Here is a 13,424-nt window from a genome sequence, read left to right as displayed (position 1 = left end):
GGGTTCTGGGCCTGGGAGAACATGAGTGAAGGTGTCTCCGCAAGGAGGCCTTCTTATTGTGTTTGTTATTTTCAGTCTGAGGCCCATGTATTTGTAAGAAATATCCCTCAACTTTTGCATCAGACAATGTGGTCCTGCAGTTCCTTTCACAGATACAGTCTATGAAAATCCCTTCCAGAGGACAGCTGCCCGAAGAAAATATTTACGGAGTGTAGTTGTCAAGATACTGTACAGACTGAGGGGGGAAGTTGATGAGGCGCAGGGCAGCCAGTCAAATTAACTAAATGCAATCAACGAGGCTTGAAAATTTGCTTTTGTAACCAACACTAACCAACAAACCTTAATGGTTACCAATTATTTATCCAATATGATACAGTATATGGGACGTACATTGAAGTCTATAGAGTAGAAATAGAACAGCAGGCATTGCATTGTGTCTGTGTGTGTGTGTGTGTTTATGTGTGTGTATATGTGTGTGTGTGTCACATTCTTACATTGTATTTATTTATGCCAGAGGGCTACTTTGGGATATCTTTTGGCATCCATCCGTGAAGGCTGACGAATCCGGGCCACGCTTCACTTCACTCTGTCCTGTCTGTTTCTGGAAATAGGGCCTTCCGCCAGGGCAGCTGAGCCATAGCGCAGAGCAATGCTCCAATCCTGGAGAGTTGCGATGCAGATCTGCCTTTCTGTGGCATGTCTGTTTTTACCCAGGTTGTCATGTCACATTTCCTTTAGTTTTTAGCTTGAAGGTGTGATTCAGTCATCACAATGTCCTTTTATATTTCTCTGATGTCTTTTTTGTGACATCTTGTTTTGTCCAGTTTTTTTAAGACGCATAGGATGGGGAAATATTAGGCAGACACTTAGCTATTAGGGTTGATAAACTAAATTATCACTAATCCAATAACATGAACTGACATTGATATGAGAAGTGTCTTCCCACTGGGCACACACGGATTGAATCAACGTTGTTTCCATGTCATTTCAACGAAGTGACGTTTAACCAACGTGGAATAGACCTTGAATTGCCGTCTGTGCCCAGTGGGTCTGCTGCAAATATACGTCCCAGAGCTGTGTCACAGAGGCCATTCACAACAGCAGCCTTTTCCGGACACTTTCCCCAGTCTCCTGACTATATTTCCACTGATCATTTCTAACATTATGTCTTCTCTCTTTTCTTCCAGATGGAGGACGTAATAGCCCGCATGCAGGATGAGAAGAATGGAATTCCTATCCGCACTGTGAAAAGTTTTTTATCCAAGATTCCAAGTGTTTTTTCAGGTAAACATCTTACCTAAAGCTTGTGTTGTAATATATTGGAAACGGTGAAATGGTAATGATAGCTAATAAAGTCTTCTGGCTTCTGACTGACTTGGAGAGCTGTCCGTGGTTGTGAAACCCGTACACCTAAACCAGAGATGAAACAGAATACCAAAATGAATCATAATGTTGCAGGGAGCTGTGCAGAGTTCTGAAAAGAGAACCTAAGGTTGAGAAACAACACTCAAAACCAAACACAATGGAAACTTGAAGGCTAGATAGCAATGTAAATGTGTTTTGTTCTCTTTAATACCTTATGCAAAAGTGGAGCATGCGTATTCCTTTTGCAGGATAACAACAGATATGGGTTGTCATTATTCGTCTGAGTTGCCATTATTCAGGAAGTCACTATCGACCTTCCCTAGAATACGTATACAAGCAGAACAGTTGATGTAATGTGAGTGGTGATCCTGGAACAGTAAAGTACTCTGGGGCCAAGATGATGTCCATAGAAAGACTAAATGAACAGCACAGCCACAGGATGAATGGAGGAGCTGTTCTGTTCAGTCTTATTCAGTGCTGCTCAGCATTCAGTAAAAATTAAATGCCCCCTATTTAGTAGTAGCTGCAGTATAATAGTGTGTTAATTGAGACACGTATACACTCCCCTCCATATTTATTTGGACAGTGAAGCTACAGCTCTACACTCAAGCGTTCGGGATGTAAGATAAAATGTTAGTATGAAGCGACAATACAGAATGTCACCTTTTATTTAGGGTATTTTCATACATACATACATACATACATACATACATACATACATACATACATATCATACATACATACATACATATGCATCATACATACAGTGCATTCGGAAAGTATTCAGACCCCTTGACTTTTCCCACATTTTGTTACGCTACAGCCTTATTCTAAAATGGATCAATATGTATATTTTCTCATCAATCTACACACAACACCCCATAATGACAAAGCGAAAACAGGTTTTTAGAAATTTGGGCAAATATATTAAAAACAGAAAACAGAAATACCTTATTTACATAAGTATTCAGACCCTTTGCTATGAGACTTGCAATTGAGCTAAGGTGCATCCTGTTTCCATTGATCATCCTTGAGATGCTTCTAAAACTTGATTGGAGTCCACTTGTGGTGAATTCAATTGAATGGACATGATTTGGAAAGGCACCCACCTGTCTATATAAGGTCCCAGTGTTGACAGTGCATGTCAGAGCAAAAACCAAGCCATGAGGTCGAAGAAATTGCCCGTAGAGCTCCGAGACAGGATTGTGTCGAGGCACAGATCTGGGGAAGGGTACCCAAAAATGTCTGCAGCATTGAAGGTCCCAAAGAACACAGTGGCCTGCATCATTCTTAAATGGAAGAAGTTTGGAACCACCAGTACTCTTCCTAGAGCTTGGAAGCTGAGCAATTGGGGGAGAAGGGCTTTGGTCAGGTAGGTGACCAATGGGGATGGTTACTCTGAAAGAGCTCCTCTGTGGAGATGGGAGAAACTTCCAGAAGGACAACCATCTCTGCAGCACTCCACCAATCAGGCCTTTATGGTATTGGCCAGACGGAAGCTACTCCACAGAAAAAGCAAATGCCAGCCCGCTTGGAGTTTGCCAAAAGGCCCATAAAGTATCTTAGACCATGAGAAACAAGATTCTCTGACTGATAACACCAAGATTGAACTCTTTGGCCTGAATGCCAAGCATCACATCTCGAGGAAACCTGGCACCATCCCTACGGTGAAGCATGGTGGTGGCAGCAGCATGCTGTGGGGATGTTTTTCAGCGGCAGGGACTGGGAGACTAGTCAGGATCAATGGAAAGATGAACAGAGCAAAGTACAGAGACATCCTTTATGAAAACCTGCTCCAGAGCGCTCAGGACCTCAGACTAGGGCCAAGGTTCACCTTCCAACAGAATAACGACCCTAAGCACACAGCCAAGACAACGCAGGAATGACTTCGGGAAAAGTCTCTGAATGTCTTTGGCCCAGCCAGAGCCCGGACATGAACCAGATTGAACATTTCTGGAGAGACCTGAAAAAAGCTGTGCAGTGACATTCCCCATCCAACCTGACAGAGCTTGAGAGGATCTGCAGAGAAGAATGGGAAAACCCCCCCAAATACAGGTGTGCCAAGCTTGTAGCACCAATAAGACTCAAGGCTGTAATCGCTGTCAAAGGTGCTTCAACAAAGTACTGAGTAAAGGGTCTGAATACTTATGTAAATGTGATATTTCTTTTATGATTACATTTTTTTTTTTGCAAGAATGTATAAAAACCTGTTTTTGTTTTGTCATTATGGGTCATTGTGTGTATATTGACGAGGATAAAAAACGATTTAATCAATTTTAGAATAAGGCTGTAACCTAACAAAATGTGGTAAAAGTCAATGGGTCTAAATACTTTCCCGATGGCATACATGCTGTCATAATATTACACTATTTTCAGAATAGCCTTGTAGTGGATTACCTCACACATCTCACTATTTTAACCTCCTAGAAAGTGAGTCATTGCTGAAGGTGTGAATCTTACTGGGTGTATTAATGACGGTAATCCATGATCAATCTTATCTGGATATGCTAATGCTAATTGGCTGTTATCTTACAGTTTTTCTCAATAGGGTACACAATTTTTTTTTTAAATGCTATCAATTTTCAAAACAGTGTACTCAAGACACCGAACTTTGTGGCCTTTTGCAAAACAGTAAATGCATTTGATAAACACATTCATCAAAAGAACACAACAGATGCTCTTTTGATGAAAAAAAGATTAACACAAACATTTATCTTGAGTCTAACCTGACAAAACAGAAAGTAACCCTGTCTTAAAATAAATCCCAGTTGATCAATACATTTTATTTGCAGTCGATGATCACAATTGGACATACAACAATTAAAATGTGCAGAATTATGGGCAAATACTCAAATTTTATGCATATTTCACCAAACAATTTCATACACATCAAATCAAATATCATTCATGTTCAAAAAAGAAAATGGAAAGTAAGCACATAGTGTACAGGATCCAATTCTCATCACAATACATGTTCATGTATTCAATACATAGCCTGGTCTACTCATAGGTTTTTTGACTTTCCATCAGCAAGCAGAAACACAGCGTTAATTCAAACAGTGCTTCCCAAACTGTGGGTCGTGACAGGGTTAGGTGGCAGGGTTAAACGTTTTGTGCATTACAACACAAAAAATGTACATATACACACTTTCAGTGTAAACATAAACAACAAAAAAACAAATATAGAGTATGTAGAAAAGATACTGGACCTATATATTTTTAAATAATAAGAGAATTGCTGAAATAGTAGTGGGCCGGAGTCAAACCCATGCTGCAGCATTATATGTGGTCTAGTGGCAGCAGCTAAGACTACAAGACCAACATAGGTCACAATATTTTCTCTTCTGATGAAAACAACGTGTTGATATTCTTTGAACAAACACTTTACAGGGAATTTTGTATTCATTGATGACAATTGTATTTCAAGTTTTGCAAAAGTGGTTCTAAGAAATGCAATCCAGGTACAACGCCAAGAAAAGGATCAGACATTCTGAAGATGTATTTAAGCGTTTGATCATTACTGTTCTGCTTTGCGTTAGTTTAACCACAGTTTTAAAACAAATGCTTGTACGTGATTGAGACTGCAATCCACCTATTTTTCTGAAGTTGTGGTAAGACGTGGCGAGTCCTCAGTAGCTCATCTCAGAGACAGTGGAAGAAAGAGACAGGTGTGGAGAGTCACTCCATCTCTTGGTGACCCCGCTGATCCATTTTCTTCACATAACACCTTCTGTCCATCTCTTACACCACACCTAGAGAGGAGAGATGGAGAGAGAGACACAGTGATAATAACTTTCCTATCTAAGCCATGTGAAAACCAGTGGTTGAGCTGGGGTGTGAAGATGGCTTGAGGCCAGATGTTGCACTCAATATTGTGGGCTGTTGAGATTATTTACTTGTAAGATCATTTTTATTTACGTGCACTAATGATGGCTTTAAATCCATTCTAAATATATGGCTCTGATATGTACTAGCCATGTTGTCCTTAGCATTAGTTAGCATTAGGTTCTGCCATGACCGTTCCAGCCACTATCAGGCATGTAATTTGTATGAATGAGAACAGAGGTAGGTGGTTTCTAATGGTAATAAAAGCATAGTGTGTTGGACTGCCAATTACCCAACCACATGCTAGGAATTTGCATGTAATTAATGGGCCGACTCTGGTGTATTAAAGGGGCAATCTGGAGTTCAAACAGTAACAAAACAAACATAACACCAATGTTTTGCAAACAAATGAGGGAAGGGGCTGGAGAAATGTAACCACTCTTAAATCCATAGATACAGCTTCGGATGCAAGGACTGACCGTCAATACTATCCAAATTATAGTTTTAACTAAGTGGTGAGAGTGCAATGTTTATTTAAAATAACATTGTTTACAAACAATGGAGCAAAACAAGCTTATATTTTGGGTTGTGATGGGGTATGACAGTTGAACTAAGCTTATGAGGCATTTATACATTATATTCTTCAAGAATTAGTGGGTACATATCATTGATCTATAAGTCGACACATGGATGTAGCAATCCCATTTTGCCCCTTTAATAATGTCTACAGTTTACATCACTGAGCTAAAAGGTGCTTTAATAATGTCTATAGTTTACATCACTGGGCTAAAAGGTGCTTTAATAATGTCTATAGTTTACATCACTGGGCTAAAAGGTGCTGTACAGTATGCTTTGGGTGTATTTATGTATGTGGTTTTCCATTCCAGGTTCTGACATTGTACAGTGGATGATCAAAAACCTGAATATTGAAGATCAAGGTAATGCATGCTTATTAGTGTCCTATTATGTCTCCTGTTATGTGACACTAGATATGTGAAACAGGGAATCATTCACAGTTACACTACCGTTCAAAAGTTTGGGGTCACTTAGAAATGTCCTTGTTTTTGAAAGAAAAGCACATTTTTTTGTCTGTCAAATTGATCAGAAATACAGTGTAGACATTGTTAATGTTGTAAATGACTATTGTAGCTGGAAACGGCAGATTTTTAATAGAATATCTACATAAGAGTACAGAGGCCCATTATCAGCAACCATCACTCCTGTGTTCCAATGGCAACGTTGTGTTAGCTAATCCAAGTTCATCATTTTAAAAGGCTAATTGATCATTAGAAAACCCTTTTGAAATTATGTTAGCACAGCTTTAAAACTGTTTTCCTGATTAAAGAAGCAATAAAACTGTCATTCTTTAGACTAGTTGAGTATTTTGAGCATCAGCATTTGTGGGTTCGATTACAGGCTCAAAATGGCCAAGAGGACAAGCAAGAGCAAGAGGACAAGTAGATTAGAGAGTCTAGTTTGAGAAACAGACGCCTCACAAGTCCTCAACTGGCAGCTTCATTAAATAGTACCCGCAAAACACCAGTCTCCACGTCAACAGGGAAGAGGCGACTCCGGGATGCTGGCCTTCTAGGCCTATTTGTGGGCTTTGTGAAAGCTATGTTGGTGGTGAAAACATGGCGTTGTGTGTTTGGCTATTGTGGTGAGCTAATATAAATATATATTGTGTTTTTGCTGTAAAACATTTTAAAAATCGGAAATGATGGCTGGATTCACAAGATGTTTATCTTTCATTTGCTGTATTGGACTTGTGATTTCATGAAATTATATTATATGATATCCCTGTGGCGCTAGGCTAGGCTATGCTAGTCAGCTTTTTTGATGAGGATGATCCGGGATGGGGGGTCCGTAGAGGTTTTTAACAATGTCTACACTGTATTTCTGATCAATTTGATATTATTTTAATGGACAGAAAATGTGCTTTTCTTTAAAAAACAAGGACATTTCTAAGTGACCCCAAACTTTTGAACGGTATGTGACATATCGAAGACCTTGGGACTATAAGGTTCTATATGTTTAAATCATAGTCCTGAGATACTGAAAATCAAAGTTTTCACATCCCAGATCTCAGAATTGTTCTGTAGGGAATTCTTCTCTCATAACCCATTAAAGTCCTCAAATTGAAGATTTCTGACAGTGTTGTTTTTTTGCTTAAGTGCCATTATTGCTGGCTAGACTAGCCTACACCATACTTAGAGGGAGATGACAAAGACGTGTTCTGATTGGTCCGTCTATATTTGTTCAGGCTTGTGATTGGATTGCAGATAGATAGAACCTTATAGCACCAAGTTAAAAATAAAATCACTTCAAATGTACTTCATAGACATATGAAGAACCATCGAAAGATCAATTATATGTGACTAACATATTTTTGACAAAAACATTATAGTCCCAAGGTCTCTATACCACCCTTATTCTGGAGAAGTTCCTTTCATGTTGTATTAATTTAACATGTCAATGACTAATTAGAATCATTGTAACATAGTGGAGAACTTTGTTTCTCTAAAACCTCAGTGTACAGTAGCAGGCTTTTCTAAAGCAATAGATTTTTAAGACATGTATATACTGTAGCCTAGTAGACGCCGCCACTTTAGGTCAGGTCACTCAGAGGGAAGCTTTTCAATGGCGGACAAAGGGAGGCAATAGGCATAACCCCTATCACTGATTTAGAGGAGAGCTCATGTGTGTGTACATTCTGGTGCATGCGTTGGTGTGGATGGGTCGATTCCACCGCATTAGTGACACATTTATCACTTTCTAACACAAAGCTGACTCAATAGTACTTCATAAACCACGCATGGACTCTGGAGCACTGGAGAACTCTCAAAAGGACTGTAGCCAGGGTGAAATACCTGCTCCTATGCCTCAGCAGGAAACAGGTTCAGACTGAAAAGGGTAGAGCTCTGAGTGAAACCTTTTGATTGCTTGACTTCAAGGGGTTTGATTGAGGAATCTCACTTTACTGTGTCGTCACTGACAAGGTCTCACGAGAGCAGGAAATTGCACTGAAACACAGTTTCAGCTTGAGAGAATCTTGTTGGAGGCCCCAAAGGTCCTGTGAGAAAAGTTTACATTTGGTTACAAATGTTATAGAACACAAATGGACGGTACCAATACACCCATAGCCACATACTAGTACAGAAATGACCTCAAATTAATTAGAATCTCCAGTCTGCAGGGTATTTAGGAGGAAGTGTACATTTTAATGGCTCAGCCATTTTAAAGACGATTACAGGGCATACGAGTAGAGTCGGGGGTCATAAAGTCAGACAGCTGTACTTTAGCTAGGGAATAACAATTTGAGGATACTCTTCCCAAGCCAGACACTAATTTCTATTCCAGTTTAAGAAATAATATTTTTTATTTTCCTGTCTCATCCTTTTCCCTCTTGAGTTTAGGATATGAATCCGATTAGCCTACGGAGCAGCTGTATACTTCTGGGTATACCACAATTTGTGGTAATAAATGCATGATTTAGGGCTATGTGCTAACAATCCATAAAGTTGTTAAAAGTAAAGAAATATTAACATTGAGTAGACTAAAGTTATTTTGGGTGGGTGAGTGGATTGGTCTTTAAGCCTGTTTGATATCCACTGTGTGTGAAGCTCTAACCAGACATTCATTTAGATGAATGTGCAAATCCACTCTCAGAATGCTTGAATATATGCAATCTGTGTGTAGCTTCCCTACAGAAGACTATCCGGCTCTTTCTGTAATTACTATATCTCTACAGTGTGTTGCTGTTTCGCTTCAAAACATTGCATCTAACATGCAGACTAACAATCTCACACAAGCACAACATGCATAAACACACACATCCACATGCAAATACACTTGAAGGGCACTCACAGTAAACGTCTTTAAACATGAATGAGTGATAATTTATTGATGCATAGCTGAGTCTTACATACATTCTAGATACAGAGAAATAGTGATAAAAATAGAATGTGTTTAATTTTACATTAGGAGAGGTGACAAGTGTATGGCATATGAGGTAAACATCCCCATCGGTACTATACTGACCTCATTTACCATACCCCGGTGAAGGGGGGAAGTGAGGTGTGTCAAAGGGGACAGTGGGAATATTAGGTGTGTTGTGGTGGGAAATTATAGGATTTTATTTGTGTTGTCCAGTGGAGGCCCTTCACCTGGGGACCCTGATGGCTGCCCACGGCTACTTCTTCCCCATATCAGACCATGTACTCACACTGAAAGACGATGGCACTTTCTACAGGTTTCAGGTACAGTGAATTCATAGGCTGCATAGCTCTTATGTGTACTATAATGTACTCCTACTGTCTACCATATCTGATCCAATCCATATCAGACCGCACAAGGAGGACTAGGATTCATATGTCTTTATTGAGCGCTTATCCACAGGGACTTATGGGCTTTATATTTTACACCTAATCCAGTTATATTGCTGGATGTTTTACTGAGGCAACTAAAGTGCCTCGCTCTAGAGAAATAACAGGGATTTTAAGTCAGGTGTCTCTGTTTTTAGATCAGTTATTAGATCAAGGTGTCTCAGTTCTTAGATCAATTAGATCAAGGTGCCTCAGTTCTTAGATCAGTTATTAGATCCAGGTGTCTCAGTTATTTGATCAGTTCTTAGCTCAAGGTGTCTCAGTTCTCATATCAGTTCTTAGATCAAGGTGTATCAGTTCTTAGATCAGTTCTTAGATCAAGGTGTCTCAGTTCTTAGATCAGTTATTTGATCAAGGTGTCTCAGTTCTTAGGTCAATTAGATCAAGCTGTCTCAGTTCTTAGATCAGTTATTAGATCCAGTTTTCTCAGTTCTTAGATCAGTTATTAGATCCAGGTGTCTCAGTTCTTAGATCAGTTATTAGATCAAGGTGTCTCAGTTCTTAGATCAGTTATTAGATCAAGGTGTCTCAGTTCTTAGATCAGTTATTAGATCAAGGTGTCTCAGTTCTTAGATCAGTTATTAGATCCAGGTGTCTCAGTTCTTAGATCAGTTATTAGATCAAGGTGTCTCAGTTCTTAGATCAGTTATTAGATCCAGGTGTCTCAGTTCTTAGATCAGTTATCAGATCAAGGTGTCTCAGTTCTTAGTTCAGTTCTTAGATCAAGGTGTCTCAGTTCTTATCAGTTATTGGATCAAGGTGTCTCAGTTCTTTAGCTGCCTTGTCCCTCACTATTTCCTCCTCACAATCATTGTCCCCAGACCCCCTACTTCTGGCCGTCAAACTGCTGGGAACCAGAGAATACAGACTATGGTAAGTGTGTCTTAGCAGTAGTGAATAGTTTTACACGATGGAAGGCTGTACAGAGCATTGAATGTAACCATCAACATGATAATATCAAAATGTATTTTATTTGTGTAGCATCTGACATGCAGTACATTGTGGCCCAAATGGCTTTGCAGAAGCAATTGTTCAATTCAATGTGTGAATATATGTATTTGTTTGTAAGTTGCGACAACCCCTCCAGCCATATAGATAGCCGTTTGCATCCTCAAAGCAGCGATGGATGTTGTTAAGACCATTTTACATGCCACATGGTACTCTGGTTATGGAATGACATCAATGTTGTGGCCTAGACTGCAGCTGATGCAGAAAGGGTTTGGCAAAGTAAAAATATTATCTGTAAAACAGCATCTGGTCAACAGTAGTTTTCTCTGTTTTCTGATTGATTTGTTCTTCCTCTGTGTTCTGTGCCCCAGCCGTTTACCTCTGCAAAAGAACAATGCAAAACAAAGCTCGTCTGGAGCTGGCAGACTACGAGGCGGTAGGTCTTCTCTCTTCATTGTCATTGTCTCTGTAGTGTGTTAGCACTAGCATCCTTAACATTGATATCAGCCTGTATATTCATCTCTTTAGTATGTTAGCACTAGCATCTTTAACTTGCCTAGTTTAGTGTTAAGGATGCTAGTGCTAATATACTAAAAAAATGAAGATACAGGATTATATCAATATTTAGTATTTTTTTATTTAACTTTTATTTAACTTTTATTTAACTAGGCAAGTAAATATGTTAGCACTAGCATCCTTAACACTGATATCAGCCTATATCTTCAAAGTGAAAACCTTTTGTTCTGTTGCTATTATTGTGATATTATATCATGTCATGAGATAAGACAAATCATTAATTGGCTAGATTTACTGTTTGGATTTTTTATGGTTATTGTTGTTTCAGGAGAGCTTAGCGAGGCTACAGAGAGCATTTGCCAGAAAATGGGAGTTCATATTTATGCAAGCAGAAGCACAAGCAAAGTAAGTTTCCAAATGAAACAAATCTACTATGTGTTGATGAGTGTTAAGTTGATCACCACACTCCTACTCATTATAACGGATGTGCCATCATCTCTTAACTACCATTTCTCAGCAGTTTCCTAATAACACCACATTTTAGGCAGGGGAAGTGTCAAAGAAAAAACATGAATATTACACCAAATATGGTTTTGTGAAAAGACCTAAAAAGTAATTGCTTGTCCTGTGTATCCTTTGTCCTCAGAGTTGACAAGAAAAGAGATAAGATTGAGAGGAAAATTCTCGATAGTCAAGAAAGAGCGTTTTGGGATGTGCACAGACCAGTGGTGAGTTTATTGAGCTTTTAAAATCTCATGCTACAAGAGTTACACTATCTCCATAACATAAAACCTAGCTACAAGGTTTGGCCAAACCGGACGCGCGCGTGCATCCGTGTCACGGATCCCTCCGGAACTTTCATTAGGCACACTTGTCCCCTGTTCCCACTGATTATGTCACGCCCTGACCTTAGAGAGCATTTTTATTTCTCTATTTGGTCAGGTCAGGGTGTGATTAGGGTGGGCATTCTAGTTTTTCGTTTTCTATGTTGGCCTGGTATGGTTCCCAATCAGAGGCACCTGTCTATCGTAGTCTCTGATTGGGGATCATATTTAGGCAGCCTTTTCCCACCTGTTGTTTGTGGGATCTTGTTTTTGTGTAGTGCCTGTTAGCCCTGCATTTGCTTCACGTTTCGTTTCTGTATGTATTTTGTTTTGGTGATTTTCATTTATTACATTAAAATATTATGTGGAAATCTACGCACGCTGCGCCTTGGTCCAATCATTCAAACGATCGTGGCAGATTAGTACTTGTATAAGTGTGCCCTTTGGATTCCATTGGGCTGTCGATTATTGTTACAATGTCCGTTGGTGCATGTGAGTACCTGTGCTGTGTATTTTGGCTTTCGTGCCATTGTGGATTGTGCAGATGATTACGGGTCTCGTCCCGTGTGTTAATCATTGTGCGCATGTGTTATTTATTCGAGGTACTCCTCGCTCTTTTATTTTGGGTTTCTACCCTGTGTTTTGTGTTTGTTTGGTCTTCGTCCCTGTACCTTTACACGGCACGTGTAATTTGGGGCTTAATAAAAACCCATATTACGCATTCCTGCGTCTGTCTCCCGATCCTTCATGCCAACGTGACAGTCCGCCATCGCGTGCACGATGATTTTGTTCACCCACACCAGAAGCGATCAGGACATCAAAACAAACTCGAAACCAATTATATTAATTTGGGGACAGGTCAAAAAGCATGAACCATTTATGGCAATTTAGCTAGCTAGCTTGCCGTTGCTAGCTAATTTGTCCTGGGATATAAACATTGGTTTGTTATTTTAACTGAAATGCACAAGTTCCACTACTCCGACAATTAAACCACACATAAAACAGTAAACCGAATTCATTTCTCCTCATCTCTCCTCCTTCCTTCAGGCTTCTTTTTCTTCTTTGGACTTTATATGACGTTTGGCAACCAATTCTATGGTGCATTACTACAACCGACTGGAGTGCGGACCTCAGTTAATCTTTCAATCACCCACGTGGGTATATGCTCCTAAAAACCAATGAGGAGATGGGAGAGGCCGGACCTGCAGCGTGTTGATCGTCACAAATAGAACTAATTTCTATTTTAGCACCTGGCCATGCAGACGCTCGCTGACAGCATGTAAGGGATTGATTCAATCTGTATCACTTAACTGCAACGCAATAGCGCGATTGAAATGTTAAGTTAATTTCCGATTGAGTGGAGATATGTAGCATTTACCGTGATTGCAGTCTCCACGAACGCAGAACATTGCCTTTAAATTTCAATCGCGCTATAGCACTGAACTTCCGCAATACGGATTGAATCGAGCCCCTAACTTAGTATTTCTGTTTGTGGATATTGTTGTGTATTGTCATGCATACCATGCTCAGAAATATCCATTGTCAAAAACCTACGTTGATC

General features: G+C 39.6%; 1 protein-coding gene across 3 annotated transcripts in view; it reads left to right on the top strand.

Annotated features, from left to right (window-relative positions):
* Positions 1-13,424, top strand: part of LOC139562459 (regulator of G-protein signaling 7-like) — a 55,978-nt gene that overhangs the window by 32,380 nt on the left and 10,174 nt on the right. For all 3 annotated transcript variants that reach the window (XM_071380180.1, XM_071380179.1, XM_071380178.1), the window contains 7 exons: positions 1,188-1,284; positions 6,078-6,128; positions 9,343-9,449; positions 10,397-10,448; positions 10,895-10,959; positions 11,368-11,444; positions 11,686-11,767. In XM_071380180.1, coding sequence (XP_071236281.1) covers positions 1,188-1,284; positions 6,078-6,128; positions 9,343-9,449; positions 10,397-10,448; positions 10,895-10,959; positions 11,368-11,444; positions 11,686-11,767 — 531 coding nt within the window. The remainder of the gene's footprint in view (positions 1-1,187; positions 1,285-6,077; positions 6,129-9,342; positions 9,450-10,396; positions 10,449-10,894; positions 10,960-11,367; positions 11,445-11,685; positions 11,768-13,424) is intronic.

Source organism: Salvelinus alpinus, chromosome 32 (assembly GCF_045679555.1).
Source record: "Salvelinus alpinus chromosome 32, SLU_Salpinus.1, whole genome shotgun sequence".
NCBI lineage: Eukaryota > Metazoa > Chordata > Actinopteri > Salmoniformes > Salmonidae > Salvelinus > Salvelinus alpinus.
This window is presented reverse-complemented; position numbering and strand designations above follow the sequence as displayed.